This window comes from Ctenopharyngodon idella, chromosome 17 (assembly GCF_019924925.1).
Source record: "Ctenopharyngodon idella isolate HZGC_01 chromosome 17, HZGC01, whole genome shotgun sequence".
Classification (NCBI taxonomy): domain Eukaryota; kingdom Metazoa; phylum Chordata; class Actinopteri; order Cypriniformes; family Xenocyprididae; genus Ctenopharyngodon; species Ctenopharyngodon idella.
The window spans coordinates 13,571,718-13,598,061 of NC_067236.1; the positions used below are offsets into that span (position 1 = coordinate 13,571,718).

At 37.4% G+C, this 26,344-nt stretch overlaps 1 protein-coding gene across 3 annotated transcripts in view; it reads right to left on the reverse strand.

Annotated features, from left to right (window-relative positions):
- The window catches only part of alk (ALK receptor tyrosine kinase), a 392,513-nt gene that overhangs the window by 231,234 nt on the left and 134,935 nt on the right, over nt 1-26,344 (reverse strand). For 2 of the 3 annotated variants that reach the window (XM_051869284.1, XM_051869283.1), the window contains exon 2: nt 5,310-5,423. In XM_051869284.1, the coding sequence (XP_051725244.1) occupies nt 5,310-5,423 (114 nt within the window). Of the gene's footprint in view, nt 1-5,309; nt 5,424-10,895; nt 11,039-26,344 lie in introns of those variants that run through there. The other variant, XM_051869286.1, reaches the window with a different exon arrangement.

The window sequence follows — 26,344 nt, forward strand, 5'->3', positions numbered from 1 at the left end:
TCTACACCAAAGCACCCATTAAAAAAAAAAAAATTACAAAAAAAAAAAAAAAATCATAATTCACAGTGTATAGTATGTGCAACAGCAAAGACTTTGTTTACATTTTAGAACATTATCAAACATTATCCTGAATGTGTGTGAAAACAACGTGAATGTACTGAAGTGTGTCTGTGCATAAAGATCAGTGCGTCGAGAGCACTCATACATGATTTGTTTGCGCATCAAACAGACTCACGAGTGCTTAATGTACGACTCCTGTACGTCACCGCAATCATCTTTACATTGATTGCAATCCTCATCCATCAAAACTTTCATAGCAAGAAGCTGGTTTGCTTTATCCAGCTAAGAAACAAAGTTTTCATATCATCTGGCCATACAGTGGTGGGATGTTTCGACGTCCCGTTCAGACAGGAAAAGCGCAATGCGGGAGGGCTCGCGCTCTTCGGATACGACACAATATGAGTTCGTGTTTTAAAGCGAAACAGACACTGGGATGAATAATTCTCTCTGCCATCTCTGATATAATAAGCATAGACTTTAAGATCAACTGCGTGACGTAAATTACGTTATGATGCAATTTCACATGCTTCCGTAATTTTTTGCGTTAAATATGCATTAAATTATTTTAACGTGTTAAGGATTTTGAATTAATTGCATGCGTTAACGTGTTAACGTTGACAGCCCTAGTCAGGATATTTATTAATATGCCTCCGATTGTGTTCATCAGAAAGAAGAAAGTCATACACCTAGGATGGCTTGAGGGTGAGTAAAGCTTGGGCTAATTTTCATTTTAAAGTGAACTAATCCTTTAAGGACAATAACGCTACCTTAAGCCAGCTTGTTGAGGAGAGGTGTGTTATTTCTTTTCTAAGTGATCAGACTTACGATAAAATGGGTGATCAAAATCTCCAAGATTACAATTGAAAGAGGGACCCAAGCCACATCAAAGGACCAGAATATCACAGAAATTATTCCTCTGGCAACCACCCAGAACACCTCAGCAACATACACAATATCTGCATTGATTACCATACTTTGTCAAAATTGCATTGTTAAAAACAAAACAACAACAACAAAAAAATAAGCATCTCATCAGTCGCATCTGTGTATAGTCCCAAGTCAGTTTTAATAATTTTTAGAAATAATGTAAAATATTGGTAAATAAACCAAAAAATAAACACTACAAAACATGTATTTTAGTTCTCCTCAATCCACAACAATTACTTTAAATTTGACAGTATTCAGAACAGAACAGGAGTTTAAAATATACAGTATATAAATAACATATATTATAAAAACCAAGCTAAGCAAATTAATTTAGCAAAACTGAAACCAGGTGGTGGGAAATATGCTACTGGAGCCCAAACTTGGGCTCGCATACGTCTCTCATTCGGCACAAATCCAAATGAGTGCATTTTGTGCATGTTTTACGTGCTTCACATTAACCACACTGTAGAAGTTGCTTTAGATACTACAGAACTCATAAATATGCTCTGATCTTCATCTAAAAGAAAGATCCCAAGGATAACAGCAAAAGAAAACTCTAACACTAACCCTAACTGTGAAAGTCTTTGTTTATCTGTCTACTATCAGACAAAACATTGAACAAGAATGGGGTTAATAAAAGGACAACATAGGAAACCACTGCTGCCAAAAATAAATAAAATAAAAAATAAGGCATGTCTCATATTTGCTCAAGACCACATAGACATTCCACATGAGACAATACTGGACACTTGACATGTTTTGGCTAAAATCTAAAATGCTTTGTTTAGAGGAAAAAAAGCACTGCAGACCAACACCAAAAAAATCTTCTCAAATGTGAAGCATGAAGGAAGGAGCATCACTGTTTAGTGCTGCTTTACTGCTTGGACACTGCAATCACTGAAGGAACAATGAATTTGAAAGTGTATCAAGACATTTTACAGGACAATGTAAGGATAGCAGCTTCAAGCTTTAGAAAGGCTGGGTGCTTAAACAAGACAATGACCGAAAAGGAATAAAATGCACGTTTTTTATTCTTGTTCAATAAAATTGTTGAAAAATAATAAAATCCATGTTGTCCTGACCTTTAGCCAATTGACATGCTGTGGCATAATCTAAAGAGGATTGTGCTATCAAGGCAACCCAGAAATATTGTTAAACTGAATTTGATCTGTGGTGATGGATTGTCCAAAATTGGACAAAAGTCTTATAAGCAGCTATAGAAAATGCTGGAGGTGAATGAGGTGGGGCATCGTCTAAAATAGGTTCTTTATCCAATTCTGTAGATATTGCATCTAGACCTATTTGTTCTGGTACAAATATAAGAGCCCTGTTTATTTTACCCAAAAAGAACTGAGCATTCAGCTTTGTACTAATTTTGCTGCTGTGCAAACTTGCCGAGAATGTATATATTAATGTTTTGATGATTGTACCTTTCAAATCTCAACCAAATGCAAAACAACCCGTGTAAGACCTGGTCATACCAGAATGTGACTACTGAACTCAGGTGTTATAAAATGGCCTTTTGTTTTATCTTATTCACTGCCTCCTCTCCACTGGACAAAAGCCGCCAGTCTCCTGGCACACATACATGTCAGCTGTGCCAGGGGCTTGTTTTGGCAGAGAACCACAACAAAACAAGAGAGAGTATTAGTCCTGGTGTCATGGCAGTGGAGTGGGGGATCAATCTCGATTTGGAGTGCTGGGAGTTCTGGGTGAGGGCAGCGTTCAGCCAAGCCCCCCTCTGACTCACTTTCATCAGGTGTAATAAACACCAGCATGCAACAGATGCTGTGGAAACATTGCAATCTATCAATTTGCCAGTAGTGGCGCACGCCATTCACCTTCATCAATGGCAACCGCTTCTCGTCTGCCTGCTTGAAAATATAGGGCTCAGCTGAGACGACGTGTCTGAATCTCCCAACGGCCCTATTTGAATTAATTTGCAAATTTCTGCAGCCGGGAGAAGATTGGAGCTTTGCACACCCCATTACGGTTGGGGCCATGTTGTGTTCAGCTATCTAGGTCAAATCAAAATGATTTCGGCATGAAGATTGAGGTGATTTTTTGAGCAGCGTGGAGACTGGAAGCGGTGACATCGTTGTGACATCAGAGCGCCACTGTGTTCATTTGTGAACTCAAGACAGAGCGGCTGCTTTGCTTCACAGATTAGATCAAAGCTGGCAATGTCAGGCTTCATAAAGCAACATGCAAGACTTGTGTACCCTCGGGAGGCTTTCCTTTTGTAAATATTGGACAGCGTGATGTTACTAAAACATGAATTTTGAATGTGTGAATGTGATGACATAAAGAAGAACTGCTGTTTTACTCAGACCCTAAAAATCCAGACCACCCCATCGTCTGAATTATGTCGATGGATAGCGGACGCTGTCAGCTTTCCGGCGCCAAACATAAATCAAGGAGAGCACAGCCAGTAGAGGGACACTAATTACCTAGGCTATAAGGGCTCAAGCTACAGCCACTCCAGCCTCAATCTCCACACGTCAATCACCCTGAATTGGACATGAGAGGGAATGAGATTTGAGGGCTATGGCAGAAGAGAAGTGTTGCATAAACAGCCATTTGTGACAGCTCTTGGCAACAGCACAGCTAAATTATGGCAGACAGTCTGACCTCTGACATAAACTGTGGTTGTTGAGAGACTTTCATTGTTTTTCAAGCCCTATGGGATAACTGACGAGGCCATTCACCACTTCTCGTTGATCTGAACAAGGCCCCAAAGAGTTTTATTGAAACTCTCAAAGGTAATATGTAGATTTAGATTCATTCACCCATGGAAACAAATGAGCAAACAGGTTTTTGACAATTTCCCAGTACTTGCTCATTATATTTCATTACCATAACATTACAAATGTTTGTATGTTATTTTTCAGGAAATTTTGCTTCTATAATCAGACATATTTCAGAGAGAAGCAGGACATTTAATGAGAACAAATACTGTATATGGCAGGGCTTGATCATAAAAAGGGCATTATAAATTGGGCATTATAAATTGTACCAGAAAGGTGTCACGTTGATTAATAGGGGTTGGGGCTGAAAAATAGTAGGGCTGGATGACATCAGCCCAAAATTAAAGTCATTGCCTTATAGGGCAGTGAGGCAACAAGTCAGCTGCCTAGGTTTTCAGATGTAGGCTGTGTAAGTCTGCCGATTTCTGTTGCGTTTTCCTTGTTACCCCTGTTGGATTATCATCATCATCTTCATGTTTGGATTATTGCTCTGGCTTCTGTTTGGATTATTTTAGTGATCTTTAGTGTTCATGGAATAAAGATTGTCTGTTAAAAGATCCTCGCCTATGACAACAGTGCTAAATGATCAGTGTATTTAGTACAAAATGTATTTTTACTTTAATTTTCTTGATCAAAAATGTGATTACATAACTTGATAGGCCTCTTTCATACATATACTTCCAGTAAACAGTTTGGACACACCTGTATGAATGTTTCTCTTAATTCAAAATTTCTCACATAAATACATGTAGGTTATTTTAGTGATCTTTAGTGTTCATGGAATAAAGATTGTCTCGTATAATTATAGTTAGAATCTCTTCATGTAGTTATTAGTGTTGTGTATTGTAGGCATAAAGTAGATATGGTCAGTTGTAAATCTTGTTGACGTTTAATTATCTGACCCGCAGAAATAACTTTTCTTGGTGTGAACTAATGTAATACGGTTGAGCCAGTTAAATAATATTTTTACTTGAATAAAACCAGTTAGTTCAGATTTTACCACATTTTTAGCTTACCTGACACAACATTTTATTGTTTAGAATGGGTTTTCAATTTAAACATTTGTTCTTTTTACACACCTATTATGTTCTTGCACTGTTAATGATATTCCCATGACTTGTTTAAACACTATACTTCTTTTCTTCATGACTGACATCTACACAGCTTTAAATATGATCATATACCGCACTGCAAGGAAATTGTTTATCGTAAATGACACTTTGGAACATTCTCAACAGCGATGCACTTAACCAAGATAGAAAAGCACTGAATATATCTTAACGGTAGATTGTGAATGCATTGAGTGCTCAAGCCTGACAGATTTTCTGAGCTATCTTCTTTAAAACATCCCTTTAGTTGTGGCTTGTTACATCATTTGTAATCCTTACAGCATGATGCTTACTGCAAGTTCAAGACCAGGCAGTCAAAAGCTATGAGAGCGTGTTGGAATGAGAAATGGACGTTTATGCACACTGACAGCCAACTGCCTAGATGCATCACATCCTGGAAGGGGCTGCCTTTGTCTCTGACCGCAGAGTTCAGGAAGCTTTATGACACTGATGCCAGGTGACTTACCTGAAGTTGATACGAGATCCTCTGGGAAAGTTAGCTCATCCTCCGCTATCCAAGAAAAGTTCCAGTATTTGGGGGCGGCGGTCGGATTTCCTGAGTTTGTGGATAAGGGCCGTTCTGCAAACAAAAGTAGAATTTTCCATCAAGGGCCTTTGCAAATAAACTGAAGTGTCAGAATAGTTTCTTTACAAAGTGACATCGCCAACTACTGGCCTGGCAGTGTAAACATACCCTGAGACTCTATCTGAGGGCAGTTTTTCTAAAACCTCCCTCATAGTTTAAATAACAATTTTGCCTACAAGAAAATACAGTACTTTAAGGTGAAAACAAAAAAGGGGGAGTTTTAAAAGACAGATGTGTTCAGATTTAAAATTTTAAATATGTAATTCTTAAATAGATTTACCATACTTTAAATTATGCTTCTAATGTTGCACTGCAGTAGTTATTGTACATAATGTTCTCTTTCACAAAAGGGTCTGTCTTTCACAAAATAATCTGCCTTAATTAGTTTTACTTTGGTTGTTTGCTTATTCTAATCATCCTTCATTACACACACCTGCAAAGATATTGCTGACACAGATCATTTGTTTATGAAGCATTGCTTGTCTAAGCTAATTTTTGGATCAAGAACCACTGTGGCTTTCTTTACCATATGCACTATTTATATCAGCACATATATACATGTAATCTCCAGCATTTAGTTTTTGTATGTATTTATTTATTTATGTTTGTTTGTTGCTCTGCCCAAACCTGTTTTAACTATGACTTGCACCTTCTTCAGTGGAGCAAATAGCTAATTGAATTAGCAACATTGTAATTGATGCAAAGAGTAAGTTGTTTATGTTCTCAATGGCTGTAAGAGATTTTGGAATCTTTGTTTTGGTTTTCCATATTTTTGATTTTATTCATTGCATGCTCGTATTTAAGTCTCTCTTGTCAAAATGGACACTGCTAAAACATCAAATGTCATTTAAGGACATATTTGCAGTAGGACATACATTGGTTGATGCAAACTCTTTTATTCAATCAGAATGAACATATATTTGTGAATGGCCATCGGTGGTGAAAGAACAATTGCAACATAAATTGCCAAAATGCAACATAATTGTTTGGATTTATTTTTTTGACTAATTACTTTCTCCAACAATTAATTTTATAAACAAACTTGACTTGAGTGCAATTTCAGTTATCAGTTAACTGTACTACAACTATATTCAACTGTCAGACAACAATCAGTTGTGGCCAAATTTAATATTTAACCATTTTAGATAACAGGTTATATTAACCTTACAAAGCCAGGGCAGTTAGTTTGTCTACAAAAGTTAACTTTGTGAACTTTTTTTATCTCCATACGGCTTTTCACACTCAAAATAATTAGCCCTGGGTAAATGTAATCCTGGGTTATCTTGCTTCACATTTCATACTGCTCATAATTTACCTGGGGTTAACAATTAATCCTGGATATTCATAAACTGACATTTCACATTGTACATTCCTAAACCCTGGGTTAACGTTCTTATTTGCATATTGTCGCGTTTTCTGTCAGCATTTGACATTTTTCCTATCAAACGCTGAATTTACTGATTATATACAAATGCACATTGTTTCTGTGACTGTCTAAAGCAGGCAAATATGAGTACACCATTGGTTGTCTGTTGCTAAACGTCTAGCTTTAACATTCTAACACTGCATTGTTTCAAACTGTACAAGTTTGGCACCGCAATGTGGGGTTAACATCGCAAAAGTGATGGGTTTCACAACCTGGTTAAAAAGCGGTGCTAGCCCCGCTTCTAAATTACAAATGTGAAACGTTTCTTTACCCAGGGTTAAAGCGGTGTTTAGAATGACGATAACCCGTGGTTAAGCACAGTGTAAAAAACCCTCATGTGGAACAGGCATTGCAGTCCAAAAAGTAAAATTGACAGGTTTCTTTGATTGTGCTATGACCCTGATTATTCTCTCTACCATCCGAACCAGTCTAATTAATAAGAAGCTAAATTAGAGAGGGAGTACAGGGAGTCTGTTTTGGACTATAAAACTGCTGGCTGCAAGATCTGTCACAGGTAATTCTAGACTTTGTGGAATGTGAAGAAAAGTGTGCTTCAGCCAGTACTTTATATGGCCTCAGAGGAGCAGGTGCACATGTACTCTTTAATCATTCCAAATGACTATTAAGAAAGAATCAATAGTAAACAGAAAACAACTTTCATGAGTAGTTATTAATGTGCAGCAGAGATCAGTGCACAAGACCGCCAGAACGACTGTCATTGGGCAACACAGGCTACAGCCCAGAGCCCTGACTGTTAGTGATTGTTTCAAAACAGGTTTCCCAAACACTCATGGCCCTCTCACTCTGTTCACAGCAACTAATCAACCGTCTCTTCACTAAGTAAATTTGTCATTATACTCAATATGGCATTGTGAACTCTAGTTGCTACCGCCGCCTCTTACAGATCAATGCGTAAACAAAGCTATTGACATTAATTGACATAGAAGCAACTGTGCATGGCCATCTAGCCTATATAAAACTCATGTTTGTTTGAGAACGAGGCATTACATACTGTATAGTTTAATCCACAGCATGCTTTTTTCGTTATTCAATAACAGGGTTAATTCACAAAGCTTTTATAAAGCCACCACATTTGTATGAGCATTTATCATTTGTGATATGCTTTAAACACCACCTTTAAATGCATCCGTCCTGCCTGTGGTCAAAAGGTGCTTTCCATTCCATTCATTATGTAACAGCCCAAGGCTGGTTACTCCTCCATCTTTGAGAACTCATGATTTCCATCATTTGATCAATGAGGCTCAGCTTTAACTCTGCACCCGCTCACCCCTCATCGCTCGTCATCCACCAGTGATCCAATCTCAGGCCTGCTTGGCCTCAACACTCTTTCTTTCCAAATAAATAAACAAACAGCACATGCTTGATAAGAAGCACAACCAGTGAAGTAAAAGACATGTTTGATAGGACATGATGTAGTGCTGTTCTCGTGGGTTTTGTTTGGCGGCAGCGCAGTGATCCTGAAATAAATTCAATTACCCGTAGAGGGCCATCGGGGGAGCTACACAAGATCCTCCTAAATATCAGGCCACAGGACAAGGTGATATGACTGGGCGGTTAAGAAGTATGAGGCAACTTCAATCTATAAACTTTTTAAAGCAATGGTTTGCCCAAAAACGAAAACCCATTATTTGTCATGTCATTCTTCTAAACCCCATATTATTTTCATTCTACCATGAAACAAAGAATAATATGTAAAGCAACATTTCCAAGCTCCTACGTACAACAAAAGTGGTTGGTGCTTTAAAACACGGCTTAAACGAAAGGAAAAATAATTCAATCAGTTCACTCCAAACAGAATCAGTATTTTAACATTTCGTTTCATGCTTTCCTTTTGTAACATTATCGTTCTGAAAATGTTTTAGAGCTTTAATTGAACTTTATACTAAGAGCTTGAGACTTATGCTGCCTTCACCTGCTATCAGAAAGTTCATAATTCCTACTTTAGAAGTCGTGAATACAAGCTTGCTGCATTCAAATAAACAGAAATCATGGAGGTCACCAGGTTTATTCTTGCCTATTTATTGGTAAAATCTTATTAAAACCAAAATTATTAGTGTCCCATGCACTGACAACCATATAAACATACACGATGCTATCTAGATAGTCCTCTCCCTGGCGATTCTGCAATTTCGGTCAAATGCAGGCTATTTTCGCTGTGTATAAACAATACACTTCAAATGATTATTCATGTAAATGTCAATATGCACTATTCATATATGTAAATCTGGCACGCCCATCTCGGGAATCTGGGTATCAAAATTATGCCGCGTTCCAGGCAACCCGTAACCCGTGTTTTTCCAACCTACTACCTGTAAAAGTGCACTGGAACGGCAGTCAAACCCGTGACCAGTGTTGGGTAAGTTACTTCAAAAAAGTAATTACTAATTACATCATCGATGTTGTATTTAAAATACTTTTCTAATTACTCTGTCTGAAAAGTAATTTAATTACTCAATAAGTAACTTACTAATTACTTCTTAAAATCCCTATAAACCTTGACCGGATAGACAATAGAAAGAAAACTCTTTTAATAATTTAGTCAAACATGGAATAGTTTAGCCTTTTATAGCTTTTTAAACATTTTAAATTTATTAAAACATATACTATTAGTACTTTTATTTACTTTATAATACTTACATTTTTTTTTTTTTTTAGTAACAAATAGGGATGTCACTATACCAAAAATCTAGTAGTCGGTACTGATATCACCAAAAGTGCACAATACCTGATACCACAGTAAAACTATATAAAAATACAAATAAAACAATGCTATATATTTTTTTTCCAGGTAGGTCTTATAGTATTAAGTAAAAATACAACATAAATTGAATAATCAAATATAAAATAACTCTGCATAGTCATAGCTGTATAAATTAAATATAGATTAAACCTTATTAAAGCTTTTCTTTTGTTGTTTGATTATCATTTATAATACAGACAGCCAATAGTAGACAGTATCATGTTTTAAAGGCTGCTGCCACTAAGACCTAATAGACGGAGACAATATGCTGTTACACATACTGTTCACATTCACATAACCAACGCGAATATACACCAAGACGGGCATTTTGACATAACTGTGTGTGTATTTGAACGTTTATGTGTAATAAACCGCGAAAATGTGACACTCGCGAGAGGCGGCTATGTGTGTGCGCTTTGGCTGAGAGCGCACTGACTGAAGACTGTCTCTCAGAGAGCGCGCGCAGTTTTTTCTCCCTAGGACATAGCTTACATTTTACCTTAATGTTCTTGCCTACCTGTGTTAAAAAAGTGAAGTAATTGGAATATTTCCATTCTGCAAAACAGCCACTCGCTTCTGTCGACATCTTCAGACAGCGACTACGCAGTCGACTGGTCACGCGCAACTGCACTACAGCTAACGATTTTAAAGAGGCAGTGTTCACTTTTACCTTTAGACGACAAATTTAGATTTTAAATTCAATATTGATTTAAAAAGAACTGTTTAACTAATTTACAGTATGTAACGCAAATACATTATAAGTAACTGTAATTAAATTACCTAAAAATGAACAGTAATCTCTTACTTTACTTGTTCAGTGGATAAGTAATTTAATTACAGTAACCACCCAGTTCCGCGCTCTGACGTCACATAGCCCGCGAAACAACAATGGCAGCCAAACTGTCACAAAATACTTCCACCCGCGTCAATCGTGCATGAAGTAGCCTACTGCACTCATTTTGAAGACCGTCTCTGCTTGTTTGCAGTGCAAGGACAAATAAAAACGGATTATTTGAATAAGTGCAAGGTTTTTCTTAATTCAAAACACGACGTGTGTAAAGGCTAATGTTTTATGTATTTGTGGAGCGGAGAAGAGTATCTTATTGTGAAATTTGCTGTCTAGTCATAGCCAATACATTATGTGCTTAACATTTTGTCTTTTATAACACAAGCTTTTTGCCAAATATATTAAACGACGGTAAAAACTGAGTGACCACATATAGCTACAATAACCTTTGTAACCAAGTTGATAGAAACTTAATGCGATGCACATACTTACTGCCTCACATGCGACCGTTCTTGACGGACAAAACACAATTTGCGCTGGTTTTAAAACACACCACGCTGGATATAACCTGCCATGGTAAAATATACTCTGGAAAAAAATTGGATCATCTAACGCCAGCAGCACATTACCTTGCGACTTGTCTAGGATGACTTCAAAGCTGAGCGAGCACGAGCATTTCACTCACGTTGGATGCGTCAACGTCACATTTGCGTAGGTCGTAGTATTTTGAATTCATGATTGGTTGACTGCCAAATTAAAATATTAAACAGAACGATAAAATTATATTATTAACCATTTAATGGTAATTTCAAATAAGTGTTTCTGTTCAGAACGTTTAAACTTGATTTCGTTTTTATGTTCCTGTTAAAATTTCGTTCGTTTCCGGAATTCGGAGCCCTGCTTTAAACTTCAAACTTTCTACTAAAAGGATCATAGAGGTATAATGAAAGTAGTTCATTTAACTTGTATTCTATTTAACCAGTCAACCAATAAAATATTGAAACAATTAAAGAAAATAAAGGCTTAACCTCTTAAAAACATAATAGGAAAAGTTGATATCTTCAGATATTAAAGGCTACTTCTCTATTTAAAAAAAAAAAAAATCATGTTTAGAATTTAAAAATATATATGTTTGAATCAATTTGATGGGTCCTCAAGCTATACTCAGGCCTTCCCCCAAAAGCCTCCATAATTTGTACCCTGTACTGTAAATTGTATGGACAAAAGCATCAGTTACATTACTAAAATTCAAGCAGAAAAAAATATAAAAAATGAAAGAAGAGAGCCCGTCCTTTCATCTTAGTTTTTTGGATGAGCACTTGAGTGAAGCTATAGTATTTCACACATAATCTCAGATTCTGAACTGCTATGTTAATCACACCTGTGTCCTTCAGACATGACTGTCGCAGTAATTGAGGGAGGTGAAAAATAGGGGAAAAAAGAGGGAAATTAGAGTAGAGCCTGTGAATTCTGAATGAGTTCATGCAAACCCCCGTGACCCACTTATTTCCCCCACATCATTCCTATAGCAGCACAGCATAGATATTACAGCAGCTGTCTCCATTTGTATTAATTAGGATTGGATGTGGATACATACATTAAGGATCTTATAAATTGATTACCCGTCCACTCCTGGCGGGTCATTAAATTCCTGTCAAAGCCTAAGACTAAAGAAAGGGAGGGAAAGAAAGAAGAAAAAGAAAAATGTCAGGGGCTGAATTAAACTCTGATGCTGCCACAGAGGAGCATTGATTTCTTTCAGGAGCCTGACTGGACTTCCTCAACATTCTGCACACGTGGATTCAGAGTCACCTGACCTCCATGTGCGCACCTGATTAAAGACATGCAGTCCTTCATTCCAGTCAGACCTATCAACGTGGTTATGGATCACTGGAGTCTGAGAATTGAGAGCCGGTCCTTATCAATTCACTTCCTATGATCAATGCATTGCTTCAAGTGTTCCCATTTGAACAGGCTAAGCTACAGGAAATCCAATTAAACGAGCATGATTAATTACCAAGCTAATCTCAATGGTAATAACGTGATAGAACACATACAGTGGCTTTGTCCAAAAGGTTACAAAACCGTTTGGAAGAGACAACCTAAAGCTAAGCTTGTCACATTTTATGTTTTAAGTCTCTGACAAAAGGTCCCAGATCATTGTTAATTCACTGCACACTTATAAGACACAATGATTAACCACAAAAACACAAGATGGCCACAGAAAGAACTGACAATCATGCAAATATGAGGGTCGGTTCAATTTAATAAACCACAAAGCATTACTTTAAGACAGCGTTATTGTAGTTAACTCAAACTAAAACAATAAGAAAACATTTCCATTTTATCAAATGCAAGTAAAATTGGCTTTGGAGAGTACATAAAAGGCCAGCTGGACTGCAGCCTCAAATGGAGGACCACTTAAGTGTCTGATGCATATTGCACTCTAAACTGGAGAACACTTTCTGAATTCTGTAAAATTTGATTGGTTAGCTATACTGCTGGGGTTAAGGCCATATGGGTGACATGAAATCTTTGAAGGATACTGAAGTTGAAGTTTTGTCACATATTGTCATTATTATTATTTTTTTTTTCCATCATAGGCAATGATCCCCAAGCTTGCAAACCTGCTTGCAATCACATCATTCTCTACAGGGCACGGCTGATTGGTTCTTGCTGTATCAGTAGCCAATGAGCTTGTGTGCTCAACCTTCAAATATCTGATTATCATTTGCTGTAGCAGTGCAGTGTAGATCTATTCCACTAAGATCAACTATATCAACACTGTCATACCCATTACCATGCCAATCTCTCCAAGAGTCATGACAAAAATATATATTGTAAAGATATTAAAATGGACTTACAGTCTCACAGACACCAAACAGAACATGAGGGATATTTCTTGTGTTTAAGCTTTTAGGAATTAAATTTTGTCAGTGACCTGACTTATAAAGTAAGCATTAATTTTTTTCTTTTTTCTTTTTGATAATTCAGCGTTAGTGTCAGTTCTGGCAGGTCACGTCAGTCAAGTTCGCATCAGCTGACTCCCAGGTGACTTACGTCTACCTATAGGAATACGACGCCTATCGCGGCATTCATATATAAGCTCCTCAGTTTTATCAGCAGCTATTGCATTTCTCAGGAGCTAATTACCCTCCTCCATCCCCAGCTCCTCCTCTCTTCAGTCAGGATTGGCCTTATGATTCCTCTGAATCAGACTAATTCTTGAAATATGTGTACATGTTAAATTATTGACATTAATTATATCTGCATATGTTGGTTCTGTTCTGTTTACCCTGGGGGGTTATTGCTGCTCTCCCTGCTCTTATCCATGCTAAGCTGCATGGATGCGCAGGGAGTTCTTGCCCAGAACAGAACCATACCGCCAATACAAACTCTATGCAATTATCAATCATATTTGATGATAGTGGTCCTGACAGAACCTTCTGCTATGCTTCAAGTTGGTCAGAAATGTCAACTTCCTAATGTAGGACAGTAGGGTCACCTTTACCCATCATAAAATGTGATACTAGTTTATGATCACTGTCACAGAAATACAATGTACTGGTCTACCAAAACAGGTAACTGTCACAGTATAGTACTATGAAGAAGGAAAAGGTACAAACTATGTTTTCTTTTTCTATCCAACCATCCATCCATCCAAGACACAATACAGTATTCATACAACAACATCCCTGCAGTCTTAATGGAGGAAGCCTAGCCAGGGAAATCTACACTAAGCTGGTTGAGGTATGGGAATGATTTAAGTGTGACAGTGATGTTATTGCTTTCTGTGATAGTAATAGTGCTTGAAGACTTTTTGACAACAGCAACAAATTCAAAGGCTGGCCTTGAACCTCTGAACTCATAAGCCAAGATGTCCAGTATTTTATACTGTAAATCCCAGAAGGTTCTTCCATAATCAACCCATGCTCATTGAAAAAAACGTGCCTGTGGCAACATTTCTGCAAAATGATATTATTTTGCTTCTTGTATGTTTCGTGACACTTTCAAAGTGAAATGTCCAGTCAGTGGTGCTAAAAGCGCATTTACTTTTATCTGAAAGAGATTATGGGAATCTGGCAATATTTTATTACACTGGTTGTTGTAGGTATCAGTTGTAGGAATTGACCTACTGTCGAACCCAACTGCCCTGTGAACGTCTGGGTATCTGTGCGGAGGGAAAGCGTCTGAGTGCACGTTCAGCGATGACGTCACATTTTGGTTAAAAAAACACCACTAGAGGGCGTATGTTTGACATTAAAATATTTGATTATTTTAATGTCTATTAAATGACTATTTTTTTCAAGTTCCCTGAACTCTAAACTTTAGCGTAGATGTAAAAACTCAAAAAAAATATTTAGTGTTAACTTAAATCTCTGATAGATGTTGAATGAACTCAAAAATAATAGTTAGTTAAACTTTTTGGCACATTTTGAGTAAAAGGTACTTTCCATTATAAGTTAGTTATACTGTTTGGGTTTACAGTGTGTGGTATAACAATAATGTAGTGTCTGTTTGCAAAAAATAATACATTTGGGTATAAAACAAGGAAGCTTATTTAATTACATCACTTTCACGGTTCTCTGATCATTATGACATTTAAGAAAACGTGTCATAAATGATGACTCAGACTTCATAATACGGCTGTCCCCACAAGAAACAAGAATGTTTGTGAATCAAACAAAAGTTGACAACACAACCAATTAACCCACAAAATCTGCATTTAACTTTTGTTTTCTCCGCTAATGCTGTTGTATTGCACCCCCAAGGGCCACTGTAATCTAATTACTGTCAGCATAGGATGAACGTAAAATGAAGCTATGAGATTGACACACATTTGTGATTGAGAAAACGCCTAGCTTCAATTATGCTTGAACGCTTATTATTGCAAACAATCATGTAAATTGTCCAAAATGGCTGTTCTGCAAGCAGCCGTTCATCTCCATTGCCTCTGATGTTGAGGAAGTCATTGAAGGCATGGACACACCATTGATCAGCAAAGCTAATGAGGCAAAATGATTCACAAAGTGAAGTGGTTCAGATTTTGTGCAAATAAGCTAAGCATGGCCATCAATTCATTTTTAGAACATCTGTCCTAATGTTTCACTCCAGTAGTCTACCCAACAGGCATTAGAGCGGTGAAGATCAAAAACATCTACCTCATCATTCAGATACTCAAAAGGTTTGACAGCTTAATGACTCCACAGTGAAGCTAATCTGTGACTATAATGACAAAGCTGGCAATGAGGTGCGAATAACTCTAAGGGGGATGATGTTGAATATGTACATAGATGATAATGATGATGATGGTGATGATTATGATGATGATGACAGTGATGATGATGATGTTGAAAGAGGTGCACAACAATGGTGATGAAATGGCGATGATGGAGTATGGACATCTATGTTGCATGACCACCCTGAAAGCCTGAAAAGAAGAGAAAAATTACAATTAGCATGCACTTTAAAACCATTATGCATATTTAGGATTCCAAACCTTATCTCTCATGGTAACACTGAAATTCAACACAAAACAGTGTGCAGAGGAGGGGGGTGGTGTTTAGGCAGGTGTCCCTAGTGGCTCACGCTAGTACCATATGCTACAAATATTTCTCATGGTTTGTTTATGTGCTACATCTTGAGAATGCAGAAAAATACCATTCAGAGAAATGAAATTATCATTGCAAACAATGGGGGGCCATAAATAGTTAAATGAAGATTCCCCCCTTATAAGACTCTCTTACATAACCTGACCTGTCCATTTCACATCATTACTGTAAACCTCCAAACTATATTTTATTTTTATATTTACACTGCCCCGATTTTATAACACTGGATTCAGTCTCTACAGTACTTGCTGCCTATTACAAAAAAAGACCAGATCTAGCCAGTGAAGCCAATCATCTGGAATGGGAGTGGTTTATTTACCTCTGACTGCTTAAAAGACAGCAGCCCTTTTACTATTGTAATATACGATTATACGGCTGGGAGAACTAACATACTGAGGCGAACATTGTATACACTCCCTGCACTCCTGCAGATGTTACAGCTTGTCCTGGAAGCAAAACTGTATTTTTAATGAGGGGCATCTAAAACGAATTAATGAAAATATGAAGACCTGGTATTTAATGCATTTTATGATTGAGCGCATTTGGCTATGGCAAAGTAATTTCTTATCTAAATGCAAATTAGTAACACTGGGAATTCATGTCTTGTAAATATTTCAGTTTTCACAACATTTCAATTAGACCAATGTTTTGTTTTATTCCCTCCCGTTTAGAGTTATTTAAAAGTCTGTGCAAAAATCACTCTAAATTTTGTAGCATATGAGCTCAAAAGTTAAATGTCAGAGTTTTTAAACTTATTTTGATGCATTTAATGTGCATCATTAATGCATTTTCCCATGAAATGAAGTGGCATCTGTGCATTTGAGAAGAAATCAGCAGAGAAGCCATAGATTTAAAGAGCCTTATCGTGTCTCATCAAGCTTTGTATGACTTATGGCTTAAAATTAACTTTTTATGTTTTCATTCAGCAGCCAGAAAAGCCTCTTTCATTTTAGAGCATTGGTTCTGCTTCAGGACCCAGATTTTACATTAGAAATTGCAACCAAACACTGTGCCAAAGTTGTTCATAGTAAAAAAATGTTCTTAAAGTTGTGATTTAAAGGAGAAATTAAATTGTTTCTCACTTTTGACATATAAGAGGTCTTTGTACCATTAAAACATCCAATAGGTGTGTTGGACTTCGGTCTTGTAGTACTTTGATGTCATACACCAATCGGTCTGCGCAGCCCCGCTTCAAATCGAACACACCTATTGATAAATATCTTTACACCATTGCACCATAAGCCCCGCCCACTAGCATTCAGTAGCTTAATGTCTGACACCTGCCTACACCCAACGCAACCATCACAGCAAGTCATAATAACCCATTAAAATCAATGATGCTGTCTACACTGCATATAATATACATGCCTGTTTAATTTCTGACATACTATACACACTTGAGTCTGTGACAACAGGAAGAGTAAAAGAATGTTTTCCAACTGTATTGGATCTGATAGCAGCTACATCGTAAAATCGTACGCAAACATTGCCATAATGCTTGTAAATAACTAATTTATATGAATACTGTTTTTAAAACACTTACTTGCGTGCAATAGCAAGGGGGCGTTGAATGACTTTCTTCATTCAATGACCTCAGCAAATCATAACTGTGGCCATTTACTGACAATAAGCCATCCACTTTAAACTGATCATTTCAGACAAAGGGTAAAAATGAAGGTTGGAAATAAAGGTTTTAAGCATCTATATCTGTTTTTTTGTGCAAAAACACTTGAGCCTCAATAAAAAGTGTCATTAATTCATTCATTTTCTTTGCACGACACATTGACATTACAGTACAGAATGGTTCTTTCAGCATTATCCTGAACATTGTTTAGGCATTCATTTCATGTGTCATTGAACGGAAGAGAGCTTCTCGGGAGCACGCGTAAATGTGACATTCTTTTCATTTCCCTGGCAAAACCCTTTACAAAAAGAAAAGAAGAAAAAAAACAGTCTATAGACTTTCATAGATAGCCTAGGAAGTCAAGGAAGGTCTCGTTTTTTTAGGTTTCATTACAAGCTGTTCACACATTGGCAATAAAAACACAATTAATACATGAAAATTCCTACAAAACAATTCCTTTAAAATCACACATTGTCAAATGTATTCTTAGAACAGACCTGTTAAACATTTTCAGATTATGGCTCACCAGTTGAGAACCACTCTTTAGTATAACTAACTGAACCATATAAACTATTTAAGACTCTTAACAGGTGATTGTACCTAACTCAAACCTCTTTTACTTTCAATCCAACAGATATTACCTGCCCTGAGGATCAAACTTGCCATTTTTCAGCCTTAATATCAGTGAGATGAGGCAGTGTATTTGGCATTCAGAATACTGTGACACAAACATAATCCATCAATAAAATACCCTCACTGTATGAAAGTGGATGTGATTTAGCGCTACGCCTCCCTGCTCCCGCCATAATCGGGAAGTTAATGTAATACAGGCCTGGCTTTTAAAAAGTGAAATGACTCTCTATAAATCTGAACTGCAGCTTTGACCTCTCCCTCTCTGTTTCTCCGTCTGTCTCTTTCTTTCCCATTGTACAACAGTGCCTATTAAATAATGCCTATCAACTTTCAGTAACCTTTCTGTGTACCTACTGTCATTTTTATCAAAAAAAAAGAAAAAAAAAAAGAAATGTTTTTTAAAAAGTCATGCACAAAATTACGGTTGAACCCTAGAACTTTTCACCATTTACTAAGGTGACGCTTCAAAGCCCCAGGGGAAGTGCTTTGTTTTCAAGCTTAAACTAGAATAGGGGATGTCTGGGGTTAAACACAACTTGATGTCAATGTGAACAGCATTTGCAACCCTTTTTACTAAAGTCATGTGTTATTTTAGAGTGTAACCAAAATTCAATGAGTAAAAATGTTGAGTAGGATTCATTTGAATAGTAAAACATTGGGCGTTCCACAGCAGAATGGAGCCAGGCTGTATGTGAGTTTGCTAAAACAAAATAGCTATTTATTTATTGGTTGACATCATCCAGTAGTCTGTGGGGCCTAAGTGATGTCAGCTCAAAAAAAAGTTATTTCAGAGCAAGAGGCAAGATATATATAATATGACCTGTGCTGGCAAAATGAGTCGGAATGCGTATGGCTAATTGCGAGCTACAGACAAAACAAATGAGGTTTTTTGAGGTTTTCACAAAAATGAGTTCATTAAGCCCTCATCTAGTGATCCCAATGCTCCAAATAGCAATTAAACATCTAAAAATATCTTTATTTGTATGTTTTCGGAGAGGAAATGAAAAATGCTGTCCATGAAAAATGCTGTTTTTCTCTGCTCACTTTTTGACAACTGGCGTTTCCCCTTAGCACAAGTTTGGTATTGTTTTAAAGCGCAGCATTCCCAACTTTGTGAATATTTATAGCGAATTCTCGTCTGAACCAATGAAATGTGATTTTCAAACTAATGTTGATGTAAACAAAACAATTTCTGATTGATGAATCCAAAGCATGCGCACAAAGACGCCTCTCAGACAGTGCGCAATCCCGACATATACACAGAATTACAGTATTTCAAAATATCTGTCTTGGCGAGTATTCATGCAAACATTATCTGTTATGTCTTACGTGAGCGTTTGGTTGACTGTTGTTGAAAAAAAAAAATCTGATGTGTAACATATTAGATTACAATATAAGTCTTAATATATAGGCTGTCTGTTTCATTAATTTTAATCAAACAATTGTGGTATCATCGAAAAAAGTTGAATATATATTTTTTCCTATAGATATTTGGCTTTGACTTGGTGTGTGCCAAATTTGGTGTTATTACCACGGATTTTAAGGTATGGTTGCTAGATGATTTCATTTTAGAACCTTCGGAAAACTTTAACTCGATTTTTCTCAATTTTGACTTTGCTGACTCTTTCAAATTCAAACAGGTGTAGCTCATTAATTTTTTTGTCAGACAAATCAACAAATCATACATCATTTTGAAGGTTTTTTTTTTCATAGAGAATTTGCAAATAACAACTCTTTTTTTGGTCATTGAGACTCATTTTTCCAGCACGGGTCACATACGTATATGCAGTGGGTGCAAAATTATTATGCAAGTCGGTATTCTGATCTTACTTTTTCCAAGCACATTTTACTATTTCCAAATCACATCAATCTTAATAACTACTATTCATTTTGTATATAGTCAAAAAAACAAAAAAACAAAAAAACAATTGGTTTAAGTTCAAGTTATTTAATGCCCATGAGAAGGATGTGATACTATAGAAATTGCAAAATTAAGGTGTGACCATTGGACAAGAAATGCTCATTGGGCAGCAGGGCCACAGAAAACAGGTTGAGAAGAAAAGATGCATGTTAATTGCAAAATACTTTTAAGAGTTTCTGGTGGTTTCACACTTAATTCTTCACCTTAATCCTTATTCTCCAGTGCCACAATTTTTTCAGAACTGCAAACTACCTGGAGTCTCCTGAAGTACAAGGTGTCAGGTTCTCAGAGATTTAGCTAAGGCAAGGAATCCTGTAACATGACCCCTTCTTAATAAGAATCACAAGTGTTGTGAAATACATGAAGACTGATTTTTGAAAAAAGTTTTATGGAGAGATAGGTTGAGAGTGACAGAGTGACTCTTGAGGTACCTGCAGCAGTTCACATCAGACAACAGTGGGAGGGAGTCATGGTGTGACGAATTTGACGATCTCTATGCACAGTCTATGTCTTTGCTGGTCATGCTAGTAAGTGCTAAATCCCCACTTTTACAAAGGTACATTGTCGAGAATGGCAGTAATGTAGCGCTACTGGCTATTCTCCGCATGCAACCTACCATATATGGCAACTCAGTTTTGACAGCAAAAGGTGAGGTAATTTGATTGGAAGTCATGTTGCATCTCTACCATTTTCCTGTTTTTACATTAAAGGCATTTTATATTATTTTAAGGTGAGGCAGAATTCAATGAATGTTAAAACTCAGCATTTTGTTCGCATTCCCCCTCTGTCACCTCACATAGGCTACTAGACCAACCACTAATTGGCTGGTCAATTTGCCAGATGCTTCAGATTCGAGGTGTCTGAGAAGAAATGTCATTTGTGCACAGATTTTCTATAAGAGATCTAAATCTTACATCTGCACCTTTGACAGGCAGCTAGACAGTGGTCATTAGCAGCACTAGGGAAAGCATGACCATTATACAGTACATCCCGTAAATACATCTATTTGTCAGAGATACAGTGCCACTTGAAAGTTTGTGAACCCCTTGCAGAATCTGTGAAAATGTGGAAAATTTTAACAAAATAAAAGAGATACAAAATGAGTGTTATTTTTTATTTAGTACTGTCCTGATTAAGATATTTTACATAAAAGATGTTTACATATAATTCACAAGACAAAAAATAGCTCAATTTATTAAAATGACCCCGTTCAAAAGTTCGTGAACCATTGATTCTTAATACTGTGTGTGGTTACCTGGATGATCTACGACTGTTTTTTTTTTTTTTTTTTTGTGATGGTTGTTCATGAGTCTCTTGTTTATTCTGAGCAGTTAAACTGAGCTCTGTTCTTCAGAAAAATCCTCCTGGTCCTGCAGATTGTTCAGATTTCCAGCATGTTTTGCATATTTGAACCCTTTCCAGCAGTGACTGTATGATTTTGAGATCCATCTTTTCACACTGAGGACAATTGAGGGACTCAAACACAACTATTAAAAAAGGTTCAAACATTCACTGATGCTCCAGAAGGAAACACAATGCATTAAGAGTCAGGGGTGAAAACTTTTGAACAGGATGAATATGTCCAAATTTTTCTTATTTTGTTTAAATATCAATTTTCTTCATTTAGTACTGCCCTTTGGAAGCAACAGAAGACAACTACATGTTTCCCGGAGACAAATTAAGTACAATTTACCTTGATCTTCAAATTCAAAAAGTTTTCACCCCCCGGCTCTTAATGCATTGTGTTTTCTTCTGGAGCATCAGTGAATGTTTGAACCTTTTTTAATAGTTGTGTTTGAGTCCCTCAGTTGTCCTCAGTGTGAAAACATGGATCTACAGTCACTGCTGGAAAGGGTTCAAATATACAAAAAATGCTTGAAATCTGAAGAATCTGCAGGACCTGGAGGATTTTTCTGAAGAACGCTTGGCAAATTAACTGCTCAGAACAAACAAGGGACTTATGAACAACCATCACAAAACAAAAAAACAGTCGTAGATCATCCAGGTAACCACACACAGTATTAGGAATCAATGGTTTCACAAACTTTTGAATGGGGTCATTTTAATAAATTCAGCTATTTTTTTGTCTTGTGAAATATATGTAAACAGCTTTTATGTAAAATATCTTAATCAGGACAGTACTAAATAAAAAATAACATGCATTTTGTATTATCTCTTTTATTTTGTTAAAATTTTTCACATTTTCACAGATTCTGCAAGGGGTTCACAAACTTTCAAGTGGCACTGTATGTATGCCTTACAATGCTCAGGCATCAGCATGACTTATATTATATGGAATCTTAAAAACAGCCTTTTCCATGAGGTCAGCATGGCTTGATTGAATTAGAAGTGGATGCTTGAACTTTCTTTTGAACGAGAATGAGATGAAGCGTATGGAGAACATGATAGAGACGAGTTCGTTAAACCACTTCAAATGAATAATCCAAGTTTATTATGATAAAAGACATCCAGAGGAGAATTTTACTGCTCATAAGATGCTTGATCATAGCTCACTGCTCTCAAATATGTTTCATATACTGTGGTTTTCAACTTTATCTCAGATGAATGTCTCAGTTACATTTCGTTTAAGCATGATCTTTGTCTGGAATTGTTAATTCCATTAACAAATATTAAATAAGAAATAAATGAGACCTTGTTGACATATAATAAAATTATTGAGCTGTTCAGGTTGTAGCCTAAATCCCTGGATTTTTGAGCCACAGGATTTGCCAGTTTTTGGATTTATGACTAAGGTCTGTGGTAAACAAACTTGGACATTTTGTTCTACAACAAAATACCCCCCCCCCCAGACATGACGATAGTGAAAGCATTTCACTTTACCATGTTCATATCTATGAAAGACCTCATGCAATTTCCATTAAAGTCTGAAACGCATGATCCGCAACAGCATGGAAACATAGTGTTCATTCTTTCATTCCCTAAACACATCCGCCCACTTTATCAGCTGATGTCTGCATCCTGAAAAACTATCCTGCTCATCTAGCTGCCAAATCTGCAGGGATGCAATGGACAGATATTAATTGAAATCCTGCCAAGGCAATCTTGCCCTTTCTTCACACTAGAGACGCCTTCATCACAGCGAGCTGACACAAATCACCTAGACCAGGCTCGGGGAGTACAAGACGGCCTCTTCAGTCAAAGCAGACGGCCTTGTTTATGATCTCATATGTGTTGAGGTCAAAGGTCAATTGACGTGCCAGTCAAACTTCTTGGAGATGTAATAGCGGGTTCACCACTGGCAAAAAGTGTGTGTGTGTGTGTGTTTTAATCTCTGCCTGCACAAAGGAAGACAGACAGAGGTGGAGGAATACTGTATGCTATCCAGAAAAGGGTTGAAGGGAATGACAGTGAGTTGCATACTAGCGCTTTTAATGGTGCAGTTACTGTCAAACACCATAAAGGTAGCTACAACGAATCTTCTGGGGCCACATCACAGAGAAGAGAAGCTCTACAATACCCTTTTCCAAGGGTAACGCCTGAGGCGATCGATACTGAAAGTGTTGGCAGTTAGAGAAAAGAGCAGGAGACTGGCTAACGTTCAACCGGCGAGTTGAGCGGCCGCCTACTGCAATGCCTTATCATCAATCTAAGGGTAGATCGACAAATGTGTTCGGACAAACATGGCAGCTATTAGAGAACTATGCTGTTTTTTGTTCTAAAGACAAAAAAAAAAAAAAAAAATCATACAGTACCTTTAAAGACTTGTAGAGGCAAGCTATTGCTTCAGTAAATGCATTTTATCTCATGCTTGCCTTTGTTAACATCATTGGTTAGGATTAGGGCAGGGTTTAGTGTAGGTGGTATGTCATTTTCCAACGCAAGAGAGCATTAACCTTTTAGTGCTACTTACCAGACTTTAAAAGTGTCGCAAAACATGCAAGAAGCAGCGTAATATCAATTTGCAGAAAAGTCACCACTGAGCCTGGCTTGCGAACTCGACATATTTTCCATGCATTCAGTGGAATGATTCAAATGGAAGCTGGGAATGTTGCAAAGTGAGCGTGGGAGTTGTTTTATCTCAGTGATTGAGTGGCAGAAGCGTGGGACATTAGGTCCTCAACTGATGCTTTTTTCATTACAGGCTAGACCATTTATAGGCAAATCTAGAAAATAGACTGACTGGTATCCAAGGTAACTGTCAGAAACACAGAAAGGATCAGAGGGCTATGACACCTCTTTGTGTCAAAAGGTAATTTTCAAAAGGCTCAAAGATGGGGTCTCTCTCATCCTGATGTACATTTACAGTATAGGGACTGATGGCGCAATCAGGTTCTGTACAGTGGGCACCAAAGTGGGAGAGAATGGAAATAATCATGAATGCTGGTACAGCAATTTTGTCCAAAGGGCTCTGAGTGCATGAATCAAATAAATCACCATAAGCGACATCCTCCTGTCACAACAGCCAGTAAGTTCAGTATGTATGCAGTGTCCCAAACTGGAGACACCAGGACCTGATTTAGGGTGTGTTCGGCATTTTATCACCGAACCAAAAGATACAGAACCGAAAGGCATAGGGATATGTTCACAACCTGATTGGTTGCCTTTTATGGCGTATTGCCTACTTTGAGACAGAACTTTCCAAACATCCAAAACAATGCTGTACGCTGGACTAAATGCACTCGTTGAATGTGCGTAGCCTGCATATGATGGTATTCTAACCAGCTGAGAACTTGTGAAGAGCTAGGAGTCAAAACAGCGTCAGGAATCCTTTGTCACAATCACAAACAAAGAGGAGACGCGCTGATGGTTGAACTGTGATGGGCAACATCGCGACTATGATGAGAAAAAACAGGTATGCTTGACCATTCTGTCCTTTTTAAGGCCAATTCACACTGCACAGACAAACACCAACAAACAGGTTTGTTGGGTTTTGTCTGCTCAGTCTGTTACTCCTGTTGGCAGCTGTTGGAGTTTGTTTTCACCTTACTGACCATAGTGTGTTGGGTCAGTGTGAACATGGCAGTTATTTTTCATAAAATTCTAAATCCAACTGCCAACTTGTTTGTTGGTGTTTTTTGGCGTTTGTCTGTGTGGTGTGAATTGGCCTTTAGGGTCTCATCTTCCTGTTTTTGGTTCGTTTACATCTCTTTGGTCAGTGTGAGCTTTCATATATCATTCAAACCGTACCAGAGTTTGTTTGGAAACGGACCGATTTCCATCGTTTTTTTACCCATCACTGTTCGAAAATTTAATTAACCTGTTATCTTGTCTGACATCCCATGCTGCCAACTGGTCAGTAAACAAGTGCAGTTTTCACTCATTTGTGGAATGTTTGATTTTTTGCTGTCTCCCATTCACAATGAAAAAAATAGTGCATCAAAGAGAGTGAAGCAATTGTGCAGTCGCACCAATATGACCTCTAACAAACTTCGACAAGACAAATGGTTGTAAAATTCAACCATTTAGTCACAGTCTGGAGTCCTAGTACGTTGTGTTGGTTTTTAAACACACTCTCCCCAGTCTAAATGACATGAAGCTGTTGTCATCTGCCACTTAGGACGAGTGGAAGAGTACGCGGTAACTGCTGTTGTCGAAATCTAACTGCTAAATTTACGTGCGTCGCCTGCTCCTCCGCCTGCTCTTTCACTCCTTTCTGCTCTATCTTCTCACAAACCTTTTATCATCTCTCCACGGTTACCCCACTTTTCAGTTTGTTTTTCCAGTGAGCTCGGCCTCCGTCATGCAGTTGTTTTTTAGCTGTCTCCATCCTTGCATCTCTCGCTCTCTAATGTCTCGTTTTGTGTCTCTCTCTTTCTTGTCTACACTCAGCTCTTTCTCGGTCGCAGCAAAACCTTTCAGTCCTCACTTCGCTTTGCCCTTCACTTCTGCCTTTATGAACTGCCTACATCATTTTCCTCAAAAGAGCCCTGCTAAAGTGTTCTCATGTTTACTTTGTGACAAATTTGGAAACTATTCAAGCCCTTCAGCAAAACACAAGTAAGAGACGTCATAGTATTATTGATGTCTGTCTACATAGTATTTGGCTTCTAACCTGAAGATATGCAGGGAAAAACTGTTTTTGTTTTGACAGTGATCTCTCCTTTCTCTGCTTATGCATGTATAGACTTATCTATTATAACACTGTGGATGCAGAGTGTAAACAAATCAAAGTACAAGAAAAGTGATTGTA